The sequence below is a fragment of the Gopherus flavomarginatus genome, chromosome 3 (genome assembly GCF_025201925.1).
Source record: "Gopherus flavomarginatus isolate rGopFla2 chromosome 3, rGopFla2.mat.asm, whole genome shotgun sequence".
NCBI classification, from domain to species: Eukaryota; Metazoa; Chordata; order Testudines; family Testudinidae; genus Gopherus; species Gopherus flavomarginatus.
This window is the reverse complement of record NC_066619.1, coordinates 62,912,842-62,939,969: the sequence shown is the minus strand read 5'-3', so window position 1 is coordinate 62,939,969 and position 27,128 is coordinate 62,912,842. Positions and strand designations below refer to the sequence as shown.

The 27,128-nt window shown below is 39.5% G+C and overlaps 1 protein-coding gene across 4 annotated transcripts; it reads right to left on the bottom strand.

The window, feature by feature from the left end:
* Positions 1 to 26,789, bottom strand: LOC127047512 (2'-5'-oligoadenylate synthase 1A-like). 4 transcript variants are annotated; one of them, XM_050945879.1, is made up of 9 exons: positions 26,585 to 26,789; positions 26,155 to 26,314; positions 24,887 to 25,073; positions 21,428 to 21,618; positions 19,599 to 19,759; positions 11,538 to 11,662; positions 9,108 to 9,297; positions 5,809 to 6,018; positions 1 to 3,247 (listed from the first exon to the last, which is right to left on the bottom strand). In XM_050945879.1, exons 1-9 carry the CDS (start codon positions 26,590 to 26,592, stop codon positions 3,091 to 3,093), a joined length of 1,389 nt encoding a protein of 462 aa, XP_050801836.1. In that variant the 5' UTR covers positions 26,593 to 26,789; the 3' UTR covers positions 1 to 3,090. The 4 variants fall into 4 exon arrangements, with proteins under 4 accessions (XP_050801836.1, XP_050801840.1, XP_050801837.1 ...); XM_050945883.1 differs by lacking the exon at positions 5,809 to 6,018; XM_050945880.1 differs by lacking the exon at positions 26,155 to 26,314 and having other exon boundaries at positions 26,585 to 26,650.
* Between the last annotated feature and the right edge of the window lie 339 nt (positions 26,790 to 27,128).

Here is a 27,128-nt window from a genome sequence, read left to right as displayed (position 1 = left end):
CATAGGGGCTTATTATGCAAACAAACTCTTCTGCACCATTCTGGTTTCCTATTGACAATGCAAGCAAATAGTATTGCTCAAGTCCATGTAGTTTATTTTCTCAATGTTACTGTAGAAAGATTCTTCCAGTAGCAAACTAAAAAACAATTTATAAACAGCTTTTCTGCAAAAGCCTCACTGCATTTACAACTGCAAACCAGTACACAAGACTTTTGACCGTATATGTCTAATGGTAGTTTGGGTACCAGAGCAGTGACACTATGGCAACACAGGCTTCAGCTCATGCTACCTGAGTAGGGTTCTGGATGGGCTTGTACAGCCTGTGCTGAAGCCCATGCTGCCACAGCTTCAATGCTCTGGTACCAGAACTAGCTAATATATGTATACCTGTGATTGCAGTATAGATAGACCTTAGGTGTCTTAATTTTACACTTTTTTTATTACAAAAATGGAAGCAAAGAAAAACCAACAAATATTAGAGTGGAGTGACTTACTTATACTATGTAAAACGTAGTGTGAATAATTGATTGTCAGGTGTTAGAGTATTATTTTAAATACCATAGCTTATTTTGTAGTAATGTTTTTAAAATCTACAACTACATATTTAACCACCAAGAGCCTGATTCTGTAGTCCTTTCTCAAGCAAAATCAGCTGACGGAGTTTTTTTCAATAAATTGAACTGACTTAAATTAGTATTAGTGCAGGTCCAATCTAGTACTCCCAGTGTTATGAAGAAATGGCCATTAATGCTTTGTCAGGTATTTCAATGTAGAAAAATGAATACTTTGAAACAAAACTGCCTCATTCTTTTACCATCCAAAGTAAAGTTAGGGTCCAGGAAGGTAGCCACCTGTGAAGCGAAAGAGGAAACCAGGAATTGTGCAACAAGAATGACAGAACTGCTGCTGGAAAGCCGTTCACCTTACTAGTGGTGATGGAAGCATGGTGAAGTAAAACATTGCATGCCAAGATTCTTTTCTCTGTAGATGAGATGTTAATTGTCTTCAAGCTTTTTTGTGCAGTGATTGTATCTTAGTCTGTTTGCACAGGGTCTAACACAGTTGGGGTCCGTTCTCAAATGGCCACTAGGAACTACCATGATATACACAATAAATGAAAAAAAATCAGCAAATATTTGTCAGGTTTCCAAGATTTCTGGTAGAAGTTATTTAGTAAGGGGCAGTTTCTTCTGGCAAGAAAAGAAATTTTAATTTAATTTTGCTCATTGTACTAGGAGTTTCCACAGAAGACTAGAAAAGAAAACAGCTTCTTCAAATGTAGCAGCAGCTGGGATTGAAGTCTGTGCTGGGTAGCACCAAGCTGCTTTTTAGTGCTCACTTTTTGCTGACTGAAAGAACCCTCACATGAAAGCATTTGTTGAGAAAGTAGAAATCCATCTTACAGCAACACTTTGCTATATTAAGTTGAGAAACATGTACCAAGGCTATTGAAATTCTCAGGCAGTAGAATCTTGCCAATTATGTCATTAAAACAAATATTAGATAATGGAAAATTATGAATTTTTAATTTATCTGGCTCAGCATGAGAGAGACTGGGTGGTGGTTGCGCTCTCTCAGAACAAATTCCATTGTAATTAATGAAGCACTAACATCTAATAGTTTGCTTGGACTACTTTGGAAAAAATAGCCTTCATTCAGGTTGTGTTTTCAAAACATGATTCATGGAGTACAATGAATTTTATACAGCATCAGTAAACAGTACATGCTCTATTTTGCATTTGATAAAAAATTGTTATCTACCTATATAGTCCCTATCTATCAGGGTAGAATTGCTGTGTCACAAAGTATTTAAACAACAGCTTGTAAATGGCAAAGTGTTGGAATAACTTAGTTTTAATATGTGTTTATTTAGATGATAAAATAAACAGTCCTACTGGACACTTAAAATGGACTAATAATTTGATTTTTCTTCAACAGAATTTCATTTCTTACCTTTCTTTCAATTATGTGAGCTGTTATCTGCCCACAGATAAATCAAAGGAAAGCTGAATTAAAAATCACTAGGTGCCAAATCCTGGATCCCAGATGATATGCTGTGCTAGCGTGAAGTAATTTAATCAGGTAATTGCCTGAAGCCTAACACAACATGCTACTCAAGAGAAAAATTAATGCTGACTACTTTCCCACTTTCTATTGCCCTCCTGTTCTGTTTCAGTTGGATTTCTTCCACTAGCCTGAACTCTGGGAGGGGCTGATGATGCTCAAGCACCTTGTCAGCTCAGGTCCCATATTCCATGCTGTTTCTCCTGGTAATAGCCACCACTGCCAGACCATAATTCTAGAAAATAATGCAGTCTTTCCAACTCCCCTTCAGGTGGGCTCTTTGTTCTGTAGCCCAAATTACTGCTGTTGCAACTGTACACAAAATAGTCTGTCTTTACAGACTAAAATGGTTAGTACCTCCATAGACAATTCAATGGGTGGAGTCTGGATACATAATTTAACTCTACTCTTTGTTATATTTGCAACCTTCCCTTCATCTTACATTCAGAAGATGTGTGATCAGCCATAACTTCTGGAAATAAATGATGTATTGAGAGACAGCTTAGTGTAGAGCCTTCCAGCATTTATCTGTTGCAACCTAGTGATTTGCCAGATGTTATGGAGCTATAGTCATTTTACTGTGTAACCAATGAGTTCTTTCCAGGGGCCTTTTTAAAGTAAACAAAGCTCAAACGTTTATGGAAATCCAGCGCTGCCCTAGTGAGCTGGGAAGGAAGGACGTTGTAGGAGCTGTTGTAGGAGCTGTGACAAATTGCCCTCTTTGCTCTAATGCTTGAGCTCCTTACAAACATAAGGAAGCATATCTTTCAGCTTCATCCCTCACACAGGGATAAAAATTTAGCGGACAATTTAATTCCCTGACTAGAATGGATTCTGTCCTGTTCATTCAGAAGTAATGACAAATAATTGTTTGTTAAATAGATTAGAGAGAGAACAAAAAAACACCCTACCATTCTTTATGTACATTTCTTTATATTGGAATATTCCTATTGGCAGACTTGTGTCATATGCATTGACAAACCTATTTGACAGGACTGCAACCAGGCTAATGTTTTCTCTCATTTTTTACCAGCCATTTGTAAAAAGCCAGGGCTCCTTCGCTTGCACACCATTAAAAAGAGGCTTAAGGAGACTCAGTCTCGCCACATGAGCCACTTCATCCCAAGCGTTGCTGTTCTCACACACATTAAATGTTGGTTTTGCAGGATCCAAAACGAACGGCCTGAGAGGAAAAATAAGAATCAATATGAACATCGATACCAAGAGGTGAGATCTAGAAATTTACTAAGACCCAGCTGTAGCTCTGATGTAAGTAGGTAACTAGTCCAATAGCATTGGAAAGCAGCACTTTGTAGTAAGATTAAAAAAGCTGATTTTTCAAAAATATCAGAAGGTCAAGACATATATAGTGCTTGAAAGTAGACAGACATCATGGTTTTACTTTATATAGTCTATCACTACTGTTTTATTCTCCTTAACAGGGACTTGTACCACTTCTTTCTTACTCCTCCTTCTCTGAAGTAATAAATTAAGCCCCTCAACAGATGTGCTGACTGTCTTTGTGACATAAGAAAGCAAAGAAAGGGGGGAACTTGATAATACACAGGACATAAGGCTAAAAGCTGGAGAAGTTTGACCTTTTCACTCTTCAATCCCTTCTGCTTTTAGAATCACATAGCATCATCTGTTTTCTCTGGTCGTGTTAGTTACATTTCCCCATGAGTCTGTCCCTTTAAATTAGTATGTAACCCGTAGGTACTCTTACTCCATGATTATTTCTTTAAAGTTTTAAATATGTCATAAACAGTAGAACTATTGATGCAGGATTATTCACATGAACTTTATATTACAATTTAAAACAGAATCTAGTCTCCTTATATTAAAGTAGTAGTAAGATTGCACAGAATACAAAAAGACAGAAAATGCCAAGTTACATTTGAATGAGCATCCTTAATTTTGCACCTCGTGTATATACATTACAATACAGTCTTTTGTTAATTACATGATCACATTCTAAAATGAACAAGATATCAACATACAACTTTTAGACCTATGTGGCATCTGATAGTACAGTTTTGTACTATTTGTGTTCCAATCAAGCAGAGCCCATGCAAGTTGTTTATATGAAAGATGCTTAGTAACTGCACCTACGAGTAATATTACAGATAACATACATAACAGAGAGTAATGGAAAATTTGCTGCCATATTTATAGACCACCTTTGTTTGCAGCATAGTTGACTGCTTAATGCTTGGAACTGCACCTCTAGAAGGCTGTAATATTGGTTGAAAGGAACATACATATGGGTGCTAACAAAATTTAAAATACATACCGTAGAGAGAAGAGAATGCAACATATAAAAAAAAAAAAGTCTTATCAAGTCAATCCAGAGAGATGGTATCATATGGTAGTACTGTTAGTGCAAGCATAAAACTCAAAACTATAATAAGATGCTACAAAACATATGTAAGGCTGTACAAAACGTATTCTATAACATATTAAACTGAGGTTATGTAATCAAGTAATTAAAGATTAACATACATGCAAGAGCACATAATTGTTATTTGTTGCCTGAGCACTTAGAAGCCCTAAGCAGGGTGCCCTGGAGCTGTACAATCACAGCACAATGAAATCTTAAACTGTCTCATTTTCTGATTTATTTACTTATTTAATCATGGAATCTCCATGTTCTCTTAATACATTTTTTTTGCATGAAATTTCCTAGGATTCTCTCTTTTAGTTATTACTACTATTATTTATTTGTGTTATGGTAGCACCTAGAAGCCCCAGTCATGGACCAGGACCCTATTGTGCTAGGTGCTGCACGTAAAGTAAAAGTAAAAACAAGAAGCAGCTTCAGTCTGGCAGGACTGTGGATCTCTGCTAGCTTGCCAGAAATTGACAATAGCGTTCATAAGTTCATAATTTGGAACACATTTTCTAGATATCACAGTAATGTCCTGTCTTATACATAGGCCTGGCAGAATTCAATTTCGTATATAATTTTGACAAATAAACTGTTTATTTAAGCATTTATGTAGATTATCATCAATTTAATTTTCATAGTTTGATGAAATTATGGGGAGGAGTTCAGACAATTATTTAATGACAGTAGACCATAAGATTAAAAAAGTTATGAAGTTTAAAACACAAATTGTCAATTTCACATGTCAAAACATACAAAGTAAATCAAACTCTAATAAGTTCTCAAGTAGCACATTCTTTGTCTATCTGTAATTTTTGATTATCATGTCGTTTTGTGTGTGTACAGTGAAACTGACACTTACTAACATTTACTGATAAAAACAGAATCCTTTCAAGCCTACTTATGTCTTTGGAGGACTTCCAGAAAAGACTCTTCTCCTGACAATTGGAGCAGTGAAGCACCTCAGGCCACAGTCTATGGGGCAGATGGAAGCATTTTCTTCCCTCGTGTATCTGCCCATCAACTAGTTACAGAAGATTTGCCCTTTCATGTTTAGCCCCTTGTGCAGGCGATATGCACTGGGGTAAATTTCACTTCCTGTGTAATCTCTAGCTAGAATAGTAAAGGGAGTGCACCTCAGTAAATAGGTTTTGATACGAACTATGGAGGCATTGTGTGTCTCTTTAAAGAACGTTAGTAATCTCTTAACAGAAAGTTGCATTGCCTCCCAAGAGTTATGGGGCCTCCTTTTCCCCAGGAACCACTGAGGACAGAAGCAGAATTCAGCTGCTGCAGCTATGCCTGTCGGGTGGTATATTTACATTAAGATGACAGTAGATATTTTGCCATATAGTTACCTGGTTTGCTTCTGGAATGCCTTTTTGAAAATCGTAGAGTTTGGGCTGTAGTGTTTGTGCCAAACAATGTATATTTCTGGGTATCTAACCAGAAGCTTCAGGATAGCTCTCATTCCCTGAATCAGGCTGAAAAAGACTGGCTTCCCTGCTAGCTGCCAGATGGAGATTGTGATGAGCTCTATAGCATAGGAAGAAGGAAGCCTGCGAAACCTAAGTACACCAAACACAGACTTAGCACATCACAAAGTCTACACAGGAAACTTCCAAACAAAATGCTAGTAAAAACAAACACTAACAAGCAGCAAACGTCAGCTTTGTACTTTCATGCTGTTTGTTATCCATTGCAAACATTATTCTGTTGTCCCCAGTCAGAGCCTTCAATGGGGGCACTGAAAAGTTTATTTTATTCTGCATAATAAGGAAAATTGATCAGTAAAAAGGAAAGCAGCAGCTTTGTGGTTAAATTACAAATGTGTCCAGATCAGGTACAGAATGCATCAAGAATATGCCATACGGTCTGCCGCGCAAGCTGAGCCATGCATGCCAGAAGTCACAAGACATATCACTAGCTCTATGGCTCAATAGCTGAAACAATAAGCTCATGGTGCCAAAGAAAGAATTGGAACCATTTATGACCATCACCAATGCCTCTGATTACTTTGTAACATTGGATGAGGAGAAGAAAAGAGACAGACCATACACCACCAAAAGTGAGGTGGCTTCCATTTAAGGCCTTGATTCTGCTCCCATTGAAGTAGAGGGCAAAACTCCCATTTGACTTCACTGGTGCAAAAATTAGGCTCAGAGGGAATATCTGCACTGCAATAAACCAATGCAATGAAGAATCAGTCACTAGCAAAACAATATTATCCTCTCTACATCAAGGAGGGGTCATTCACTCATCGGCCAGTCTTGAAACATAGGTCTTTGCCATATCTATAATCTAGTAGCTCATCTGCTCCATCCCCCAGCTAGTACAGGAAGGTAAAGCAAACAGCACCAGTGTAATTCATGATTTTTTCATATCACCACACCACTGTCATTTCCTCAGCCGCACAGCAAGATGCACAGAATCCTTTACTTACACATTACCTTTATTCAGCATACAAAACTTACCCTCAGCACCACTTGAAACCAGATGCACCCCCGTACTGCATGAAAATGCTAAATGCCCTTCCTGCATCAGTGAGAACTATTGCAGTTGGCAGAGAGAGAAAGCACATTTAGTTCCCTTGGAGAAGGAAGCTTTAGTTTCCACTGGGGACTTCATCAGTGCCCTGCCAGAGAAGGCTAATAGGGAAGAACCCCAAATCACCCCAAGTCACACTACCACTATGGGCAGTGCTGGCCATTTTTTGTGCAAAAAGTAGACTGGCTGCAGGGCCATTGTAGCCCCCTCCCTTTTCATGGAATTTTTGCTGCTGGCGCTGTTTTTCTGGTGCAAATCCTGAAGTGAATGTGGCCCATCTGAAAACAGCTAAAGAGGAAAGAGCTGAAATCGGCGGTGAGTCAGCAAGTTTGGAGTTCAGGATTAGTTTGAACAATCATCCCAAGAAATGAGGATGATTGTGTTCACGTCAGAAATAGAATGTGAAAAACCTATCACGTGGTGCTTCAGCCATAGTTTGTAAGTGCAAAGGCAGAAGAAGTGAACAAAATAAAATGTAGCCAACTTTTTGAAGCAGTAAATTGCTTCAGATATAGATGGCCAGACACCAAAACCCAGATCCAAACCACCCCACACATTAGGACAGTTTGAATCCAGATCCAAACTTTGCATATCAAGCCCATCTCTAGATTCAGGTTCACTCTGAGTGTGAAAGGTGGTTTGGTTTGGGTTTGCTTTTTTTAAGTACAGGAGCTTCTTATTTTACCAATCATGTGTCTGTGGGGATCAGTATTAATAGCAGTTATCTGCTAGTTACCTGCTAAATTCGTATTAGTTGCTTAGAAAATAAATTTATACTAAATTTGGTAAAAGACATTTTGTCCTTTGCTCAAGTTTGTGTAGGTCACTTCACATCAGAGATTTTCTAGTTTTCAAACATGTCTGGTGTAACCCCTCAGAGTATACCTGCCTCAAGCATTTTGTTGGAAGAAATTATGGTTGCAAGGATTCTTCAGTTCATCATTAGAAGGACTCAGAAGCCAGGGGATATATAGTAAGAGGGGATCTCACAGCTCAGAAAAGGAAAACAGGAGCATGTAGTAGACCATGCTGCTGTTACTTTTTAAAAAACTGATACATGGAGGCACATACCGCTACATCTAACTGCTCTGGAAGGGGGTGGAGCAAGAAAAACATGGGATTCTAGAAATCACATGCTACAGATAGGGTGTCTATACAGATAGTGAGTCACAAAAGTAGTTTCTTAAATAGTTTAAATGGCCATTAGCGCTTGTCCTTCCTGAATAGATGAGAAAGCAGTGATAATCTAAACAGAGAAGACAGAAAACCACATAAAGGTCACATAGCAGGCAAAGCACAACAGACACTTTGTTCCTTTTATGGCTCCCACTTCTGTAGTATCTGGTGTGTCACAAACATTAATGAATTTATCCTCACAAGATCCCTGTAACCTGAAGAAGTATTATTGTTATAGCCCCATTTCATAGATAGGAACTGAAGCACAGAAAGATTAACTGACTCGCCCAAAGTCACACAGGAAGACTAAAGCAGAACTGAAAACTGAACAGAGATCTCCTGAGTTCCAATCCAGTGTCTTGTCTGCAAACCCATTCTTCCTTCACTTTACTCTCCAGAATGTATGTTCCACCTACATATTAGGTTAATTTTTCAGAACCGTAATTCAGAATTAATAAACAAACAGAAGTTACTTATTGTAAAAGGCTCTGTTTATTCAGCTGATTTGCTTCACACATTTTTAACAGTGTGCGCCAGATTTCTACTCTGTTTGGTTTGGAAAGGTTTGAAAAGTCCAGCGAGTCATGCATTTGCAGAAACTCGTCTGTCAGCCGTACAGGTGGAGGGTCCTTTATCCCAATCAACAGTGAGTCACTTTAATTGGAAAAAAATAATGCCAAGCCAATATATTAATAGCACTAGCACAGCTGTGCAGTATTTTCTCTTCCTCTCCATTCTCCCCATCCCTTCTTGCTCGAGGGCACTGTCTAACTGGATCACATTCTAGTTCAGTTTTAAAACAGCCATTAGGATGTAGTGGAGAAGCATAATACACACATTAAGTAAAATCCATTATACAGTACTCACTGTTGTTCATTCTTCAAAAAACATAAGGATGTTAAAAGGAAAAGAGGCTCAAGTATTAGTTACATACTTATTTTGTGCTGTTGGTTTAGCAAATGAAGTCCTGAACCAGTGCTTAACCAAACGAATCAGGTCCTTCACCTTCATGGTAGATGCCTTGATAAACTCAACCTGGTACTGCAGCAAGGACATTGAGTACAGCTGGATTTCATCAGTGTCATTACAGAGATAGATCTTGTGGTAAAAGCTCTGTTTTAAACCTGTTAACACCAAGAAAAGGATAAGACTGCATTCCCTAATATTTTACTTTTATGTTTCAAATAGTGAGGCTTCATAATAGCTAAAAAATCCTGTTAAATATTGCACAAGTCCATAATATTAACAAGCTTACTTCATGTCCAGACTAAATTCATTCCAAGTTTGGTGGCATACAAAAACATGCAAGATCCAGTAATGTTATTAGGAGAATATTATGTTTATCAAACAGATTTAATCTCCTATGCAAGAGATTATCCAAAAAAACTGCTAGGTTTGTGTGGGGTTTTTTCCCTCTCCTCCCATCTCTCCCTATATTTATTTATTTTCTGGCTGATAGCTGTTATACATTCTGCATATGCATACATGGACACACACACACGATTAAAATAATGCTCCCCTATTAGTAAAGTTCCTGATTTGGGCATCCCCATTTTAGTTTGTTCCACAATCTCTTGTGGAAAAAGGAAAATTATAATCGTGATTTTTTAAAGTTAAAAATTGGGGCCAAATTTTTTTAAATACACGTTATTGAATATACAAAAATGTTTGTATGATGCACACACAGTTATTCAGACTGCATAAACATCAACCACGTGAACAGTTAGTTGTGACTAATTAAGTATTTGCATGTTTTTCATAAATTCAGAGATTCCCAGGCCAGAAGGGAATATGGTGATCTTCTTATCTCACTTTCTGTACAATGCAGGCCACAGAACTTCCCCAAAATAATTCCTAATGCATCTCTCTTAGAAAACATCCAATCTTGATTCAGAAATGAACAGTGATGGAAATTCAACCATGACCCTTGGTAAATTATTCCAATGGTTAATTACTCTGGTTGTTAAAATTTACACCTTATTTCCAGTCTGAATCTGTCTGGCTTCAACTTCCAGCCACTGGACTGTGTTACACCTTTCTCTGCTAGACTGAAGAGCCTATTACTTACAGACTAATCAAGGCACCCCTTAACTGACCCTTTATTGAGCTAAATACATTGAGCTCTGAGTCTGTCACTATAACGCATGCTTTCCAATCCTTTAATCATTCTCTTGGCTCTTCTCTGAACTGTCTCCAATTTATCAACATCCTTCTTGAATTGTGGGCACCAGAACTGGATGCAGTATTCCAGCAGCAGTCACACCAGTGCTAAATAAATATAGTGGTAAAATAACTTCACTATTCCTATGCAAGATTCCCCTGTTTATACATTCCAGGATAGCATTAACTCTTTTGGCAACAGCATAAAATTGGGAACTCATGTTCAGCCAGTTATCCGCCCCCACCCCCAATCTTTTTCAGAGTCATTGCTTCCAGAGATAGAGTCCCCCATTCTGTAAGTATGGCCTATAGTTTTTGTTACCAGATGTTTACATTTGGTCATATGAAAACACATATTTGTCTGTACACAGTTTCAGAGTGATCTGGATCACTTGGTAATCAGTGACCTATATACATACCTGATTTATGCATGCAACTGCAGATATTGCACACACAGGGTATGTGTACGTGGCAGTTAGAGGTGTGCCGGTAGCACATGTATTCATACCCTCCTTAGCTTTGTTCAACTAGCTCATTAAAAATAGCAGAGAAGCCATAGCACATAGGTGGTGGAAAAATGGGACCAGATCACAAGCCCACCCAGGATGCTGAATGGCAAGCCTGTGCTGTTGCAGCTTCATTCCTATTATTAGTAAGCTAGCTCACACCTCCCAACTGCAGTGTAGCCATACTCGCAATGGCTATGTCATTTTAGAAAATCAAGCCCTTTATGCCAAATGAAGATCCAATGATTCTCATGCATCTAAAGTTGTTAAGAAGAGATGGGAAGTATACCTAGAAATACATTATGGAATGGAATCTATTAAATAAATACAGTAAGAATTGCACAAATTAGACATTGCATCTGATGGTTTGAGGTGTTTGATGGTTCCTGCATAGAGAGTGAGTGTGTGTTTGTGTGAGTATGTATGTATGTATGGGAAGGCGCTTGGACTTTAAAAGCATCACAGTCATTAGCAAGTAGTGAGGCAAAAGTGTGATTTCCCTCAAAATTCTGTAACAGATTATAATCTACTGAGAATACTATAACCATCAAAACTAAAATAGATCTATAGCCTGGATTCACAAGGCATAGCTGGAATATTATGCAATTTATACAGCTATATGATGGGTATAAATGGTCATGAGTAATCATTCCCTGATAAAGAAAGTTTCTCCCCAAGGGAAAACATTCATCCCCTACCTGTTGATGGTGCAGGCCCCAGCATGTCATAGCAAGGCATGATATCAAACGAGTGGCCATGGTGATTCTTATAGCATTTGAAATGAAATCGTAAGAATGACTGGGTCCTTTTCTCCATCATTATCCTAAAACAAACCTTAGTTAAAAAATATTACTGAACAGTAATACTGGGGGAAGGAAGGGTTCAATGGTTTCCAATCTTTCTACTGTATAGTAAGGATGGAGGAAGGTGGCTGGAAAGTCTCCTTTCTGAAAAATAAGAATATATCAGTCTGTACACTATTTACAAAAGGCCACACGGACATCTCAGGGCCAAATTAACCACCAGTGTAAATGGATTAAACACTACTGAAGTCAGCAAACTCGTGCTTGTTTACACCAGTGACCAGTGTGGCCCTTCATATTTCTTTTATAAAGCTAGTAATTTATAAACATCTTATAGCAATACATTTACTGACATGTATAAAATGCAAAACCTCACATTAATAGGAAATGAAGGTAAACTTCTCAAACTAGCCAGTAGCGTAAGTGGCTTTGTCATATTCTTGCTTCTCGCTGCTGAGTGGTAAAAATAAGAGGAAATAAAAAGACGACAGAGTACACCACCTGTCCATTAAACTCCTTCTGGAACACTCCTATACCAGTATCCACTTCCTGGACACCATGACCAACTTCGACAATGGAACCCTACAGAGAGCTACATACAAAAAAAATCCAGCGATCACCACACCTGCCTTCATAGATCCAGTAATCAAGCCAAGAAATCTGTTCTCTACAGCCAGGCTCTCAGATACCATAGAATGTACTCGGAGGAGAAAATCTGGGATATATATCTTAACACACTCAAAACCATCTTCACTCTATCCTGAAAGAACCTGATTCAATACAGAAATAAAATCTCCTCTGACTGCATGCCCTTAGTTGTCACCTAACACCCGACACTGGAACCTATATGGGATATCATCAAACAACTACAACCCATACTCAATGAGGACCCCATCTTGAAAGAATTCTTTCCTGACGCTCCCCTCTTCTGGCCTTCAAACAACCCTGCAGCCTCTTCAAGCTCATCATCAGAAGCAAGACCCCCACAGACCAGCACACTCCAACTCAAAGTGGCACCAGATTCTGCCAGAACAGATGAAAAATCTGCACACATATCTTCACTGCTACAATGATCAACACCCCCTCCCCAACAGACCTTTCAAGATCCAAAGATCCTACATATGTGGTGTACCTCACTCAGTGCACTAAATATCCCAATAGCAACTATGTAGGTGAAATCAATCACTACACTCGAATGAAATCTCAGAGGAAAATATCAGACTAAAACACCATATTACCCATGAGTGAACACTTTTCACAAAGGGATCAGACTAAAACACCATATTACCCGTGAGTGAACACTTTTCACAAAGGGATCACTCCATATTGGACTTAGTCCTTATCCTCAAAGGAAACCTGCACAACATTTTCAAAAGGTGAGCCTGGGAGCTTAAATTCATAACTTTATTCAGTCCATGATTTTTAATATCTGGCAGAGACACTGGATTATGGCTTATTACAACAATCTATAACACTAACAACTGCTTTCTACCCCCGCCCTTCCTTTCCTCCTTATGACTGGATAAGTCATAGACCACTTAACACCTATTTCAAGGGACCATTCATTGTGAACTACTTATGCTAAATGATCTGTTCCATCTTGTATTTAGCTGTGACACTCTGAGGCTAAGGGCTTGTCTACACTGGCACTTTACAGACACCCCCCAGAGTGCAGCAAATTTCAGCTCTGGTAGCTACAACCCTCTTGGAGGTGGTTTTTTAATGGCAGTGCTTTAACATTGCCAGTGTAGACTGGCCCTACATGTTTACACTACAAAGCTTACAGTGGCACAGATCTCTCATGTAGCCACACTATTCTGACAAGTGAGAGCTCTCCCATCTACATAATTAAACCACTCCCAGAGTGGTGGTAGCTATGTCGGCGGGAGAAGCTCTCCTAACAACATAGAACCTTTTTACACCCCAAGTGACTTAAATTTTGCCAACATAAGTGGTAGTGTAGACACGGCCTAAGTTTTCCAGACCTGAAGAAGTGCTCTGTGAAACCTCAAAAGCTTGTCTCTCTCACCAATAGAAGTTGATCCAATAAAATATGTTACCGCATCCACCTTCACACTCGAATATCCTGGGCGTGACATGGGTACCACAACACTGCATACAGAGTACAACTCTGTAATCTGAGCATTGGTTATACTTAATGGTTCAGGCTGAAAAAAAAAAAAATCAAGCAAACCCAAAAGTTAAAGTTTCTATAATATTGCACTTCCTGCATACTGGATGACATAAGGACATAAGAACAGCCAACAGAGGCTAGGGACACCATCCCTGCCAATAGACATTCATGGATCCTATCCTCCATGAATTTATCTAGTTCTTTTTTGAACCCTGTTATAGTCTTGGCCTTTACTACATCCTCCAGCAAACAGTTCCACAGGTTGACTGTGCATTGTGTGAAGAAGTAATCTCTTTTGTTTGTTTTAAACCTGCTACCTATTTACTCTCATTTATTTACTCTAACTTATTTACTCTCTCCACACCAATCATGATATTATAGACTTCTATCATATTCCCCTAAGTCCTCTCTTTTTTCAAGGTGAAAAGTCTCAGGCTTATTAATCTCTCCTCATATGTAAGCCGTTGCACACCCCTAGTCATTCTTGTTACTCTTTCCTGAATCTTTTCCAATTTCAATAGATCTTTTTTGAGATGGGGCAACCACATCTGCACACATTATTCAAGATGTGGGTACATTGTGGATTTATATAGATGCAATATGATATTTTCTGTCTTATTAACTATCCCTTTCTCAACAATTCCCAAAATTCTGTTCGCTTTTTTGACTGCTGCTGCACATTGAGTGGATGTTTTCAGAAAAATTATCCACAATGACTCCAAGATCTTTCTTGAGTGGTAACCGCTAATTTAGACCCCATCATTTTATATGTATAATTGGGATTATGTTTTCCAATGTGCATTACTTTGCATTTATCAACATTGTATTTTATTTGCCATTTTGTTGCCCAGTCATCCAGTTTTGTGAGATCTTTTTTTAGCTCTTCACAGACTGCTTGGGATGTAACTATCTTGAGTAGTTTTGTATCATCTGCAAATTTGGCCACCTCACTGTTTACCCCTTTTTCCAGATAACATAAACCAATAACAGAGGAAAATAGGAATAAAAATCGTGTAGCCCTGATTCAACAAAGCACTTAAGCACATGCTTAACTTTAAGCACAAGATTTTCATAGACTCAGATTTTTAGGTCAGAAAATAGCATTATAATCAATCATTCTAGTCTGACCTGACATGGACTTCAATAGGATTTAAGCAAGTGCTTCAGTGAAAGCACTTGCTGAAAAAGGGCCATGGCCTTTTTATTCCTGTGTTCCTTTATATTATTGGTTTATTTTGTTAGAGATATGTGCAATGTTGCAGAGTAAGTGTGGCTGTAGAACCCATAACTTTTGCATTAATATATACAAACATTCAGATGAGGCTGGTAGCTGGGCCTGTTATGAAGGTTATTCGACACTTCTCAGTAGAAGACCCTGTTTCCTGTTGCTTATAACTTTGCCAAATGATAATAGTTTAGGCTGAAATTTTCCATGCCAGTTGTCTCCCTCAGGCTGAATCTTTTTGGAAAGTTTCAACCAAAATGGTTCAGCCATTTCCATGAACAAGGACAGGGAAAATATGTTCTGCAATTTTAAAAAATAATCTGGTAATTTTTTTCTAGCTCCCCTGTGCTTTTAAAACAGGGACTTGAAATTTGGCAGAGGTGACTTTTGTGTCAGATATGTGCCTTTTCCTGTTCCTGAGAAAATCTGCTCAAATTTGCCCAAGTTTACACCTCTGAAAAAAAAAATCTCCATTTGCACATGCTCAGTAAATTCTTGCTAAGTTTAGCAGCTAAAGTTTCTGAAGATTCCATCCTCACAGAGACTTCTGCAGCCTCTCACAGTTCTAGTGCTGACCACACTATGCACGTGCCATCTCTACAAAGCAGCTGAGTATGCTCCAGCCCAGGACTACATGGTCTCGCTGGGACTTTCTTTGCAATCGCAGCTCCCAGCCAGCATGGATCAGGGTGGAGATGGGCACCAGAACTGAGAGCAGGAAGCTTCTCTCTCCTGTGCTCTTGCTGGCACCCTGTAGTGTTGAGGAGGAAACCATCTGACTAATGCTGTGGGGATAAAAGGCAGATTGGGGGACTGGGATACAACTAGACTGGGAAAAGGAGCCTGGTGAGGATGGGACTGGAGTGGGGAAAGAAAAGGGAAACTGTTACTGGGAGTTGGGAGAGACAGGAATTGGTCAGGTAAAGAGGAGGGAAGACAGATCTGACAAGTAGCCAAGGGGCAGAACCAGGATTAGCTGAGGAGGAGAGCGATTGGAACAAGGAGCCAGGGAAGGAGTGAGGGATAAAGAGGGAAACAGAGTGAATGAAGATCCTGAGGACAGACAGACTGTGTGTGTGAAATCCCTGGAGGCTGGTGGAGAGGTGAGAGACAGATCAGATGAGGAGCTTGGAGGTGGGAACCGGGACTGGCTGGATAAAGAGACTGGGACTCAGATCAGGGGCCTGAAATGGAGACTACTGGCTGGGCAAAGAGACTGGGATGAGAAGCCTGAGGAAAGGAGATGGGGTAGGTCAGAAAAGTAGGAACGGGACTGAGATGAGGATAGGTGACCACGTGCCCCAATTTTATAGGATCCTGATTTTTGGATCTTTTGCTTATATAGGCTCCTACTACCCCACCACCCCATCCCGATTTTTCACATTTGCTGTCTGGTCACCATAGATGAGGAGACAATAGTAGGAAAGAGACAGAACTGGGATGTGAACAGGTTGGAAGGGACAAGCCAGAAGAGGTTAAGTTTTGGGGAAGAACAGACAGTCTGACTATTAGAGAACAATCCCCTCTCCTGTGACATTTCCTGAGTCTCACCACTCCTCTGCGGTCAGCAAATATCTGTGAAATTCACTGGCAAAATGTGTGTCCCCTAGTCCCCTCTCGTACCATTCCACACAGAAAGGCTATTGACCTACTACTGCTACCAGTTACTCTGTTAGTTGAAGTGGCAGAAGCCTCTGTGGTTGGACCTGCTGATGTCAATAATATGTCACATTAAAAAGTTTTTTAAAAAGAAAACTGAAAAAAAGTTGCTAAGTAATTATACACAAAAACTATGGTAAAAGAACATTATTCAATTGCAAAAAGTCAAGCAGTGCAAAGTTAGGAAATGCCAGAATTAAGGTTGGCTGTGCTCCCCCGAGAGTATGCTGTTTGATACAGTCTTTAATTACATTATCATATACTAATTTTCCACAAGATCCCTGCCTCAATCCATGCACAAAATGGACCTGTGCTGGGGATGGATCAGAGTTGTGTAGTGAAGGAGACTGTCTGTAGGATCTCTGCCTCATTTCTTACAGAAGTTGGATGGTATCTAGTGAATGAGGCAGGGGACTACAGAAAGTGAGAAGAGACTCTTGTGGGTAAAGCTGAATTCTGCCCTGGAGAACTGCATTCTATCCCTGTTTCTGCCCCAGAGTCCTTATGTATTGCTAGGCAAGTCACTTAAATTCAGCTTTTCACAGGTGATCACAAATTGTCTATTCCTCCTTTTCTGAGTGCTTGACTTGAGACCCCAATGTTTGATTTCCAGAAGCAGTGAGCACTCCCAGATACAGCTGAAGTCAGTGGGAAATGTGGTTTGAACATATAAAGTAGAGCTGTCCAGGAACTGGATTTTTCATTTCAGGGGAGTTTTGTGATTTCAAGATGTTTGCCACTACAGAATGGAACATCAATCAATTAATGAATTAAATAAAACAAACATTGAAATTTCTTTGAATCAAAATTCAAAATAAAATGAAAAAAAAATCTAATTCCTGGTCAACCAAAACATTTTGTTTTGATAAAGCTGAAATGCTTCTGTCCAATGACAACTTTTTTCAAGTGGGACCAACAGGCAGAAATTTGTCTGTGAGTCTACTGAAACCTAGGCCAAGTCTATGATACAAACTTGCGTGCACATAACTATGCCAGTCAGGGATGTGAAGAGATGTGATTCCTGACCGACATCGCTGTCCCGGCAAAAGCTTTTGGTCAGATAGCTTACTTCATTTGGGGAAGGCCAGAATATGATATCTTGGCAAATGTGCAGTATTGTCACTATAAGCTGCATCCACACTAGGAACATTTCCCAAGTGCAATGTACTGGTATAGCAAAGCACTCCCAGTGCAGACTTATTCACAGCTAGAAAAGACAACTGAAGGGCTATGAAAATAAATGATACTGAACAAACACTGCCATTCACAGTAAGATATACACACAAAAAAATACATATTCACCACACCTAGCGATTCAAACTGGAGATATTTTTAAGACCCTACAAGATGTTTCTTAATAGCTTCTCTATTTTTAAAATGAATTTCCACTTAAAAGGCATATGGCAGACGTTTATTTATATAAATGCATTATGAGTGTATACAAATTAATGCTCATGAAGTATAAAACTATCATTTGGTGTATGCAATCCAGTCAAGCCTAGCCGCAGCTTCCTTATCAACAATGTTCAAGGCACGAAGACCTCCGGGAAGTTGAGTCATTTTGGAGTCCTCAACAATGTGTGTCATTGCTTTGTGGCTGCCCACACTGACACAGTCGACGGTCTCTAAAACATGAAGTATGAAAAATACCAGATTACAGACCCCAGGGATGCCAGACGTCCCTTCATTCACTGAACAGATACGACACAGGCAGTAGAGGTGCAAGCGTCTACACTTTGCTCACCAGCTCAGAACTGGAGGGGCTGCCTCTATGAGCAAAATGGCCTGTTTCCATGGCTATTCAAGCCTTGGCCTCTTATTCAAGACTGCCAACAAAGATGTCAATTACTCTCTATTGTCATGGTCATTCTTGGGATGTGAATCTGTACAGGGACCACAAAACATATTTCACATAGGTTGCCCACAGCCACGGTAACAACTGCAGGTCCCTTCTGTTTGGGATGGATTCAAACCACTGACCCAGAGCTAAAAACCTCTATATTTTATTGCTCATCCCCTGTCACCCAGTTCTCTCTAATTCATAGACCTCAATTCTCCCCTCTAACTTGTCCCAACACAATCTCAGTGCCTCCTCCCAAGAAGAAGTATTTATATGCAGTTTCTGGAGTGACACTGGGTTGGATTAAAATTAAATATAAAAATAGGTTGATCTAAAACAGGATCCCAAATGTGTTTTATTGTGCTTCTTATGAGAAACAAAACCCATGTGCATTTTGGGTTGGATGGGACTTCTACCAGAGAAAAAAAATATTTAGGGAACACTCTTTGGCTTTCATGCTAAAACAATTCTTTACTGGCGATATCGCCACATCTCTTTCCACAACCTCAAAATCCCACAGCCTGGGAGTATACAATACACCTTGTGTCTGCTCAGCAGACACAAGAGTCCCCTGAAAACAAGGTCTGCTGCCTCCATGTATCGCCCACACACACCACGGATCACCAGTTGTCATGATTAGCCAAAGCAGAAAGATACATAGTATTTGTTTGCATTGTGGATAAAGCATGTGTAGTCTAGACAAGTTCACTGAGATGAGGGAGGAGCATTGTACTTCACGTTATAGATGAACAGTCTGTATGGAGTCCCATTCAGTTGCTTTCATACATGCTAGAGAAGCTAGAGGGTGAAGGTGCAAAGTGAGAGAAAATGATGAATCATTAAGGCTTGACAAGATGGTGTGATCTACCTTATAAATCTCTAATGGGAATTTTACCTATGTCTGTACTGGGATGCACACCACTGTGTCTAGTTTTCTAGTTTGATTTTATCCATTTTATTTTCTGATTTTGCTGTGCTCTGTGAAGTAGGCAGTCTTGGGGGGGATCACATCTGAAATGCCTGTGTAACATCTGGAGCAAGTAAAAGCCCTAATACTAACTAAACATAGAAAATACACACAACCCTTGTGATCCAAACCTGCTGGCCCATGAAGATTTCTTCAGTCTTTTTCCAAGATCATCTATAACTTCTGGCAGTTTCTTTTTGCAGTCTTCTAGATTTTCAAAGGCTTCACTAAATAACACTATATCAACATCAGACCAGCCTTGTGTATCAGTTCCTTTTATATACGAGCCTCCCTGGTATGCAAGAGATGCCAGAAATATGATTAGCACTTGATTTTTTTCTGTAAACAGGACATTTTTGCAATGGTGGTAAAGCAGGCTTTAGATGCCTTCTGTACTTTCTTAGTCTGTCTTGTCTACCTACTTGCAAGTAGTTTATAGCTTACATGTTACTAAGGTCAGATGCAAGATGGGCCTGATCCCTGGCTCTTTCAAATGGACTTTGGATCAGGCACTTTATTAGTAACAGCATTCACAGTACCATTGGTGGTATTTACTATAGGAATGGTATTGGGTTCAACATCCAAATCACAAGGGCAAATCAAGTTTTCTTTACTGGGTGTTGAATATGGTTTAATCCAGTTTATATCAGTATTCAAATTGTAGTCAACCAAGTGGGGGGAACTGGAGGATGGAGGAGAAAGGCAGTGAGAACCTTTCTGAAATTTGGTGTCAAAACAGTTTTTCTATTTTCTAATAGAAGTACATTTTAGAATAGAAGTACATTTCTAATAGAAGTATTTTCTAATGCAGAAGTACATATTAGTAACTAACAAATTCTCAACCTGTTGATCACCCTCTTGCTTTTATTAAATACATTTTAAACTAGAGCATATCTATCAATACACATCTAGAGTTCTGCTTGATGCAATCACTGTAGTAAGAGCATAGGGCCCAACTAGGCAACCCCTACTCATGCTAATGAGTACATCCTCATGTATTTGGTACTAAGAGCCTTCTTACAATAATGCAATGGCCACATTGCAGGTAGGGGTGTTTATAATCAGTTAGGAAGTTCAGGTCAGTTCTTAGCAGACAGTTGTCTGCAACAGAAATCCACCACTAATTTCTTAGTAAACAGGCTTCATATGGAATGGTCATGGAAGTCGAAATGCCCTCTCACCCCTAAAAATGGCTCCTTCAGAATGAAGTTGATGTACAGCGACAGGGAGTTATGGGGAAGTTGATACGGCTGTTATCTGTACTACATCGGTCCTGTGAGGATGTTCAGTCTCTAGGGATGTCACTTTAGGACCTCTGGAGAACTAAATGAGCCAGTAATTTGCCTTAAAAAAAGTTTTAAAAAAACCAAACACTAAAAAAGGTTTCTCCTCTTGCTGATAATACCTCATCTTAATTAATTAGCCTCTTACAGTTGGTATAGCTACTTCCACCTTTTCATGTTCTCTGTATTTTATTATCTATATCTATACCATCTTACTATATGTTCCATTCTATGCATCCAATGAAGTGGGCTGTAGCCCACACAAGCTTATGCTCAAATAAATTTGTTCATCTCTAAGGTGCCACAAGTACTCCTGTTCTTTTTTTTAAAACTGTGTAAATCCAGATTTACACAATTAATATAATTGGTCTAAAAGAGCAATTACAGCTAGAGGAAAGATCATCATCATAGGCTCAACTCATATTTAGATGCCAGAAACTAAATGTTAGTTTTTTAAAAAGATTAAATCCTCAAACAATATGGTGGATCCAAATAATGCTACAGGTCAGACCTGAATCTAACCCAAAAGGAAATTCACTGTTTATGAGATCACTCCCTCTGGACTGTTGGGACACAAGAGGAGCTTGTGGTACAAATACATACAGGCTGCAACACCTTGACAAGTGAAGGAAATGCTATTTTGTTGAACCACAATAAAAACAGGAAATAAGGTTTACCTTGATTAGCCGAGCTATTGGTAATGGGAAGCATTCCTTGATCAAATTAATAATTGCCTCAATTTCTGTTGCACAGGCAATGCTTGCTGGGCCTGGAATGGGTCGAAGCTTTTCTTCTACAAATGTCTTTAGTTCTGTTGGATTTTTATAATCCAAGATATTATCGGGTGAAAATCCAGTGGCCATTTGAGCTGCACAGAAAGAAAATTAAAGTCTGATCACTAATTTGCTTGAAAAGGGCTTGTTAAGAAGCTCTCATTTCATGGTAATTTCAAACTGAGTAAAATTCATCTCCAGAACAAATACGATTGTAACATAATAACAATGCTATAAATTCCTTGCTTCCTTTTAATCAGCTGGGGCAGACAGCTAGTACTCAGCGCCCAAGGACCCAAAAGTGACGTGGTATGAAGTAAAAAATCATTAGTATAATACCTCAAAACCTGACATTTTATTTCCACTATGCTGTCTCTAATTCTGCCCCTTCCTTTTTATCTTTACTGCTAAAACCGTAGCACACATCTTTTCTCTCTCTCAACTACTACAAATTCCTCATTCCCAGATTATCTGCTTCCCCTTCTCCAATTTACCCCAAATACCACAGTTAAAACCTTCTTCCACACCCACTACATCAAGCTGTAGCTTTTTATGATCTCCTTCAGGCCTATCCCTAGCTGCAGATTACAGACAGTAGCCTCCCAGTACCAGGATACTAGGAACACATTGAGAGAGGCGAAGAGTTTTACTGGCCCTCTTGAAGAGGCACCTGCTGAAAACAGCTATGGAGATTCTTGCACAGATTCTCCAAGTGCAGTGAGGGAATGTGGGAGAAGTTCCTTTTGGAAAGATACAGCTCCTGGTGAGGGCAAGAAAAAATGTGAAGGTTGGCCAACCACCAGGAGGTCCAAAATTAGGATTCTCCAAGTACAAAGGGTCCCATACTCCTGTTAATTTGCTTTCCTTACTGGTGTTATTGCAGGGTTGCAAGATCAGAAGGTAGGTGGAATTCTGTGGTGGGGTTTTAAAAAGGGGCCTTAGAATGCCTCATTATTGGTAAAGGACTCTGTCAGATAATTTCAAGTTATTGTCTACTCTTCCAGAATTTGTATGGGAAAAGAAAGCTGGTGAAGTGAGATCTGGTCTAGTGAGACAGGACCTCTGACGGGGCCCTTTAACAATTTGAAGATTTCATAATGGGGGGAGGGGTGTGCGCCAAGAAAGTCTGGACTGATTCATCATTTGATCTATCCATGGGAGAGTTTGAACAACAAACTCACTGACTTGCAGAATTGCTCAGTAAAGTAGCCATCTTTTAACCACATGACTCCTCCCTGCTGTATGAAGGCAGCTTTTTATTTATTGCTGGTTCACTCTAATGCTTTTGATTTGATGGGGCTTTCAACATACTGATAAGGCCATGCCCATGTGATTGTCATTTTCCTGTTTAGCCTTTGAACTATTTAGTATCTTCTTAGAATGGAAAGACATGGACGTGACCTATCGTGCATGGCACATGTCCTGGACAATGTTTTGTTTCTCAGCCTTAGCAGATCCAGGCATTAGAAAGCCTTGCTGTAAACAATTTGTTCCACCACAGAGTGTCTCAGAATTCCACTGGCATAGGACAAAAACAGAGGAACCAAATACATATATTACACACCTGGGCACAGAAAATTGATAGAGACTAGAACATCTCACTTCCCAGCCGTGAAGGTTGATCAATGAAGGGAACAGGTTAGGAAGATTAATAGTTCAGTTAAAGTCACCCTAAACTATTTACAAACATTTGCTGGATTGTTAGGTTGTGTGTGTAGAGCGGTTGTGCCTTCCTGAGCCTTATGGTGCTGGTGACACAATGACATAGCCCAGACATGGAGCAGTCTCCTTAGCTGTTGTGGAAAACAGACTCACAAAAATGTAGACTGAGAAATGAGAAACGGGTGATGGTTTTGAGCACTGAAGTATCATGTGCTTCCCCAGGACTGTTCCAACGACAAAGGGCATTTGTTGGATATCTGTTATGGCATTTTTATCCTGGGCATTCCGCTATGACAAGAGAGGTATTTGTGAGTGGTTGGCTTGGTGGGATGCCAAGCAAGCAGCTGCTAGTGGCATCTGATGGTAGTGTAGTTTTTACAGGTAGGAAGATTCAGGCCAGCTTTGGCTGAGAGAGTTTGGAGTGGGAAAGTGTCATCTCCAGGACTAATTTGTTGTAACAAGGGGACAGCCATAAAGATAGTCATATACTGGTGAAGACTGCTGGGAGCTCAGCCTAGGGGCTGCTCCAATCTTCTTTATGGGACTCAGGCTTTTGGTTTTATGGTCATGCCTATCACCCACATCTTAGTGGGCCAGATGGTTTTCAGATGACCTGAGGCGATGATTTTATAAACTTTGAGTCAGCAAACAGTGATTGAATCAAACAGCACCTTGTTTCTGTAGCAGCTGGCCCATTACTGTAAGAATTACACATTCCACTTCTATGTTTGGTTACTGTGTGGTTGTTATTTATTTAATAGAACTGAAGCTTGTATGCCAAAAAAATGTATTTAGTTGTAGGGTGGTTTTCCTGAGGGTGCCTTTCCTAAAGGCCTCGAATAAAAAAACCCCCACACACTTTCCACATGTGCAGGAATAATCTCTACAAACTGATCAAGCACTAAGAGAATTCTAAGTGAGCTTCATTGCCAGAGAAGTACAAAATGTGTATGAGGACAATAGCACAAGCTATTTTTTATCCATACCCCTCTCCAACATTTAAAACAACAAGCCTGACGGCTGAGGGAGGGTTGGGTAAGACAGGGTCGTGTCAGTGAACACAAACTAACGATGATGTCAATTTTCGATACACTTTCTGTTCTGTAGCTTCTGATGTAGATTCATTTACTTGTGGAACATTGGGCCATATCTCTTTATTTATACCAAAAATGTTAATGCCCAGCTGTCAAATATAAAGGGAAGGGTAACAACCCTTATATGTATGCAGTAAAATAAAATTCCTCCTGGCCAGAGGTACAGAATCCCCTTACCTGTAAGGGGTTAATCAGTTCAATTAACCTAGACAGTCTCAAAGCAAGGAGGTATTATATTTCATAACTGCAAAATGAGGAGATTCATTGTAACCTTCACCACAAGTCCTCACCAGACACACAAGTTGTATCTAGTTGGTTACCAGTAACTACAATTACCAGTGTGAGTGTCCCATCCTACGTATCCTCCGCTCCTACCAACTACAGTGGGTGTTGAAAACAATCAGCCCCCCACACATCTCAGTGCTCTTTCAGGAAGAGTTTTGCTGGGTAAGGGTGATAAATGGTCAAGGAAATTTAATCATCTTGGGAGTGATCTCACCAGTGAAAGCATTTGATACTTATGGTATTTAACAGCCCTTGATGCTCCCTCCCTAATGGCCAGTGAACTCTAGCAGAACTTCCTGTCTGTTGTGAACAGCAGTGATACCTCTTTTGCTGGCTGTGAAGTGATGATCTTGTTTCTCATGGTGTTCCCTGCTATGGATTGTTCCAAACTTCCTTGGGCACATCCTGCAGGAGGTAGACATTTCCATAGACACAAATTTTGCTTCCCTCTTTGGAGGCATGTCCCAGAAACACCCTTGTCTTTCAGCAGTCATCCTTTCATGGTTGGCCTGTTAAAAGGAAGATGGGGCACACCATACATAGGAGTAAGCTGGATATGGAAAAAGGAGGCTGGCTAATACAGTGAATTGGAAGTACTTCCAGGAGCTCATCTCAAGACAAACCTCAACATTTTTAAAGCATACTACACAGGGAAAGAAGATGGGCTACATCCATAAAGCAGGTATAATAAAAAATAACAACCGCTCCAATAATTCCATTTTTTTAGAAGTCCACCTTGAAGCTTTCCATGATTTACAATAAAATTTATATAGGAATTATTTGAGACACTATACTTAGAATAGGAAAGAACAGTGGTAACTATGTGGTATCTGCAGGGGATGTGGACTTTTCATTGGTGACTTCTGTAAATATAGCAGCAGTGAAATAAAGCCACCACCATGGCAGCAAGCAGTAGTCAACTGGACCACAGCACAGTGCCACATTTCCTTCCATATATAGGAACTTGATGGTCCAAATAAGAAAAGTATGCATGAGATTAAGAGCAAACCACCTAAAGGAATGATTTTCTAAGAAATGTCTTCTGATAAAATCTGTACTTTACTGTTTGCAGTGGGAGCTTCCATAAGCACCGAGCATGTACTCTCCCATGCTATGTCTGAGCCAGACAGGACTTTAGTCAATCCATGGAGGTTCCGCTGATTTTCTTTATAGTTTTATAAAAAACGAATCAAGGTTTCCTTGGCAGGGGTGGCACTGTATTATAATGTAACAAACTAAATGGCTGCTGCTTTTGGATTGGGTGTGAAACACCTACAGACAGACCATACCTGGAATGCACTGAGCACAGAAATTAGAGATATAATCTATTGGGTTATATTATCTATCCACATGCTAAGACAGGATTTTCACCTATACTGCAGTGAGATGTTCAGATATGTATATTCACTATGTATATATAGTATAAGCCATTTTTCAATTAAAAGATGTACTTTCTGTTCCAATGTAAATGTCTCTATTGAATGAAAAGTTAATACAAACTGAACATACAAAAGGAAAAGGAGAGACTGGGAATCAATAAAATCTGTGTTGTGAGTAAGAGATAGAGTCAGAGCTCTCAAACAGCCTCACCGCTTCATGGTCCTGAAGTGTTTCTCTCACAACTTCCGGACCACGTTTTTCACAGTGAACTTTTCCAAGATGTTTTACTCGGAAATGATACCTCAAGGTGGTGCGGCTGACATAATCATTCCCACATTGCTCACAGCTGTAGGATTTGAGAGACCCCATCCTTTATAAAAAGAAATAAAAGTAAGAGGCTTCACTCCAGAGGGGCACTGAATGATTTTATACACTTGAAAAACAGTATAAACCTCTGAACAGAGCTGTGGTTAGGATTGTGATTCAAAATATATTGCACTATTTGTAGTATTGATCAAAATTGTTTCAAAACTTGTTTAGTCAAACTTTAGTCTAATCAAATGCTGTTAAAGTTAGTGATATATTAATAGTAGCTTCTATTGTACAAAGGAAAAGAGGAGAACACTCCTGAATTACCTACCTAAACATTTTCTGAAGAATAAGCTGTACAGAAGACCTGGTTTCTTTCCATTACTTTTCTTTTTCATGCAGACCCATTCAAAAAGGAGTTTATCACATTGAAAGAACTTTCCTGGTACAGACCCCTGTGACTGTCAAAGAAGATTCCTTTTACTTTTGCAAAAAAAAGTACTTTCACTTCACGGCAAGTGTGTTTATTTCTTCGTTTCCCAGTTACCTCCACGTGAACAGGCTGAAAGCCTTTCTGCACCACTCCCCAGATGCAGAGAATTGTGGGACTTGTAGTTTACATGTCACCAGAATGAGACCATCTTATTAATGATTCCGTGTATGGCAAGAGTTTTTCAAAAGCATGAGGAGACATGCATGATTTGATGATAGAGTACCCATGCTTTCTATGCAGGTTAAGGTGTCACTGGAAACAAAGCTGAACCAGAAACTGACAAGCTGTGGTCTCAGCTTTTGTTCTTAGACTCTCAGCCTATGCTGACAGTGGAGCATTATAAGTCTTGCATTGGTCAAAGTTAATTCATTATGTTAGATGT

Coding starts and splice junctions, on each gene's coding strand:
- LOC127047512 (XM_050945879.1), bottom strand. Junction 11,663..19,598: donor AAATCTTCATGGGCCAGCAG/GTTTGGATCACA, acceptor GGTTTGTTTTAG/GATAATGATGGAGAAAAGGA. Junction 9,298..11,537: donor GGGGCCTGCACCATCAACAG/GTAGGGGATGAA, acceptor TGGTGTTAACAG/GTTTAAAACAGAGCTTTTAC.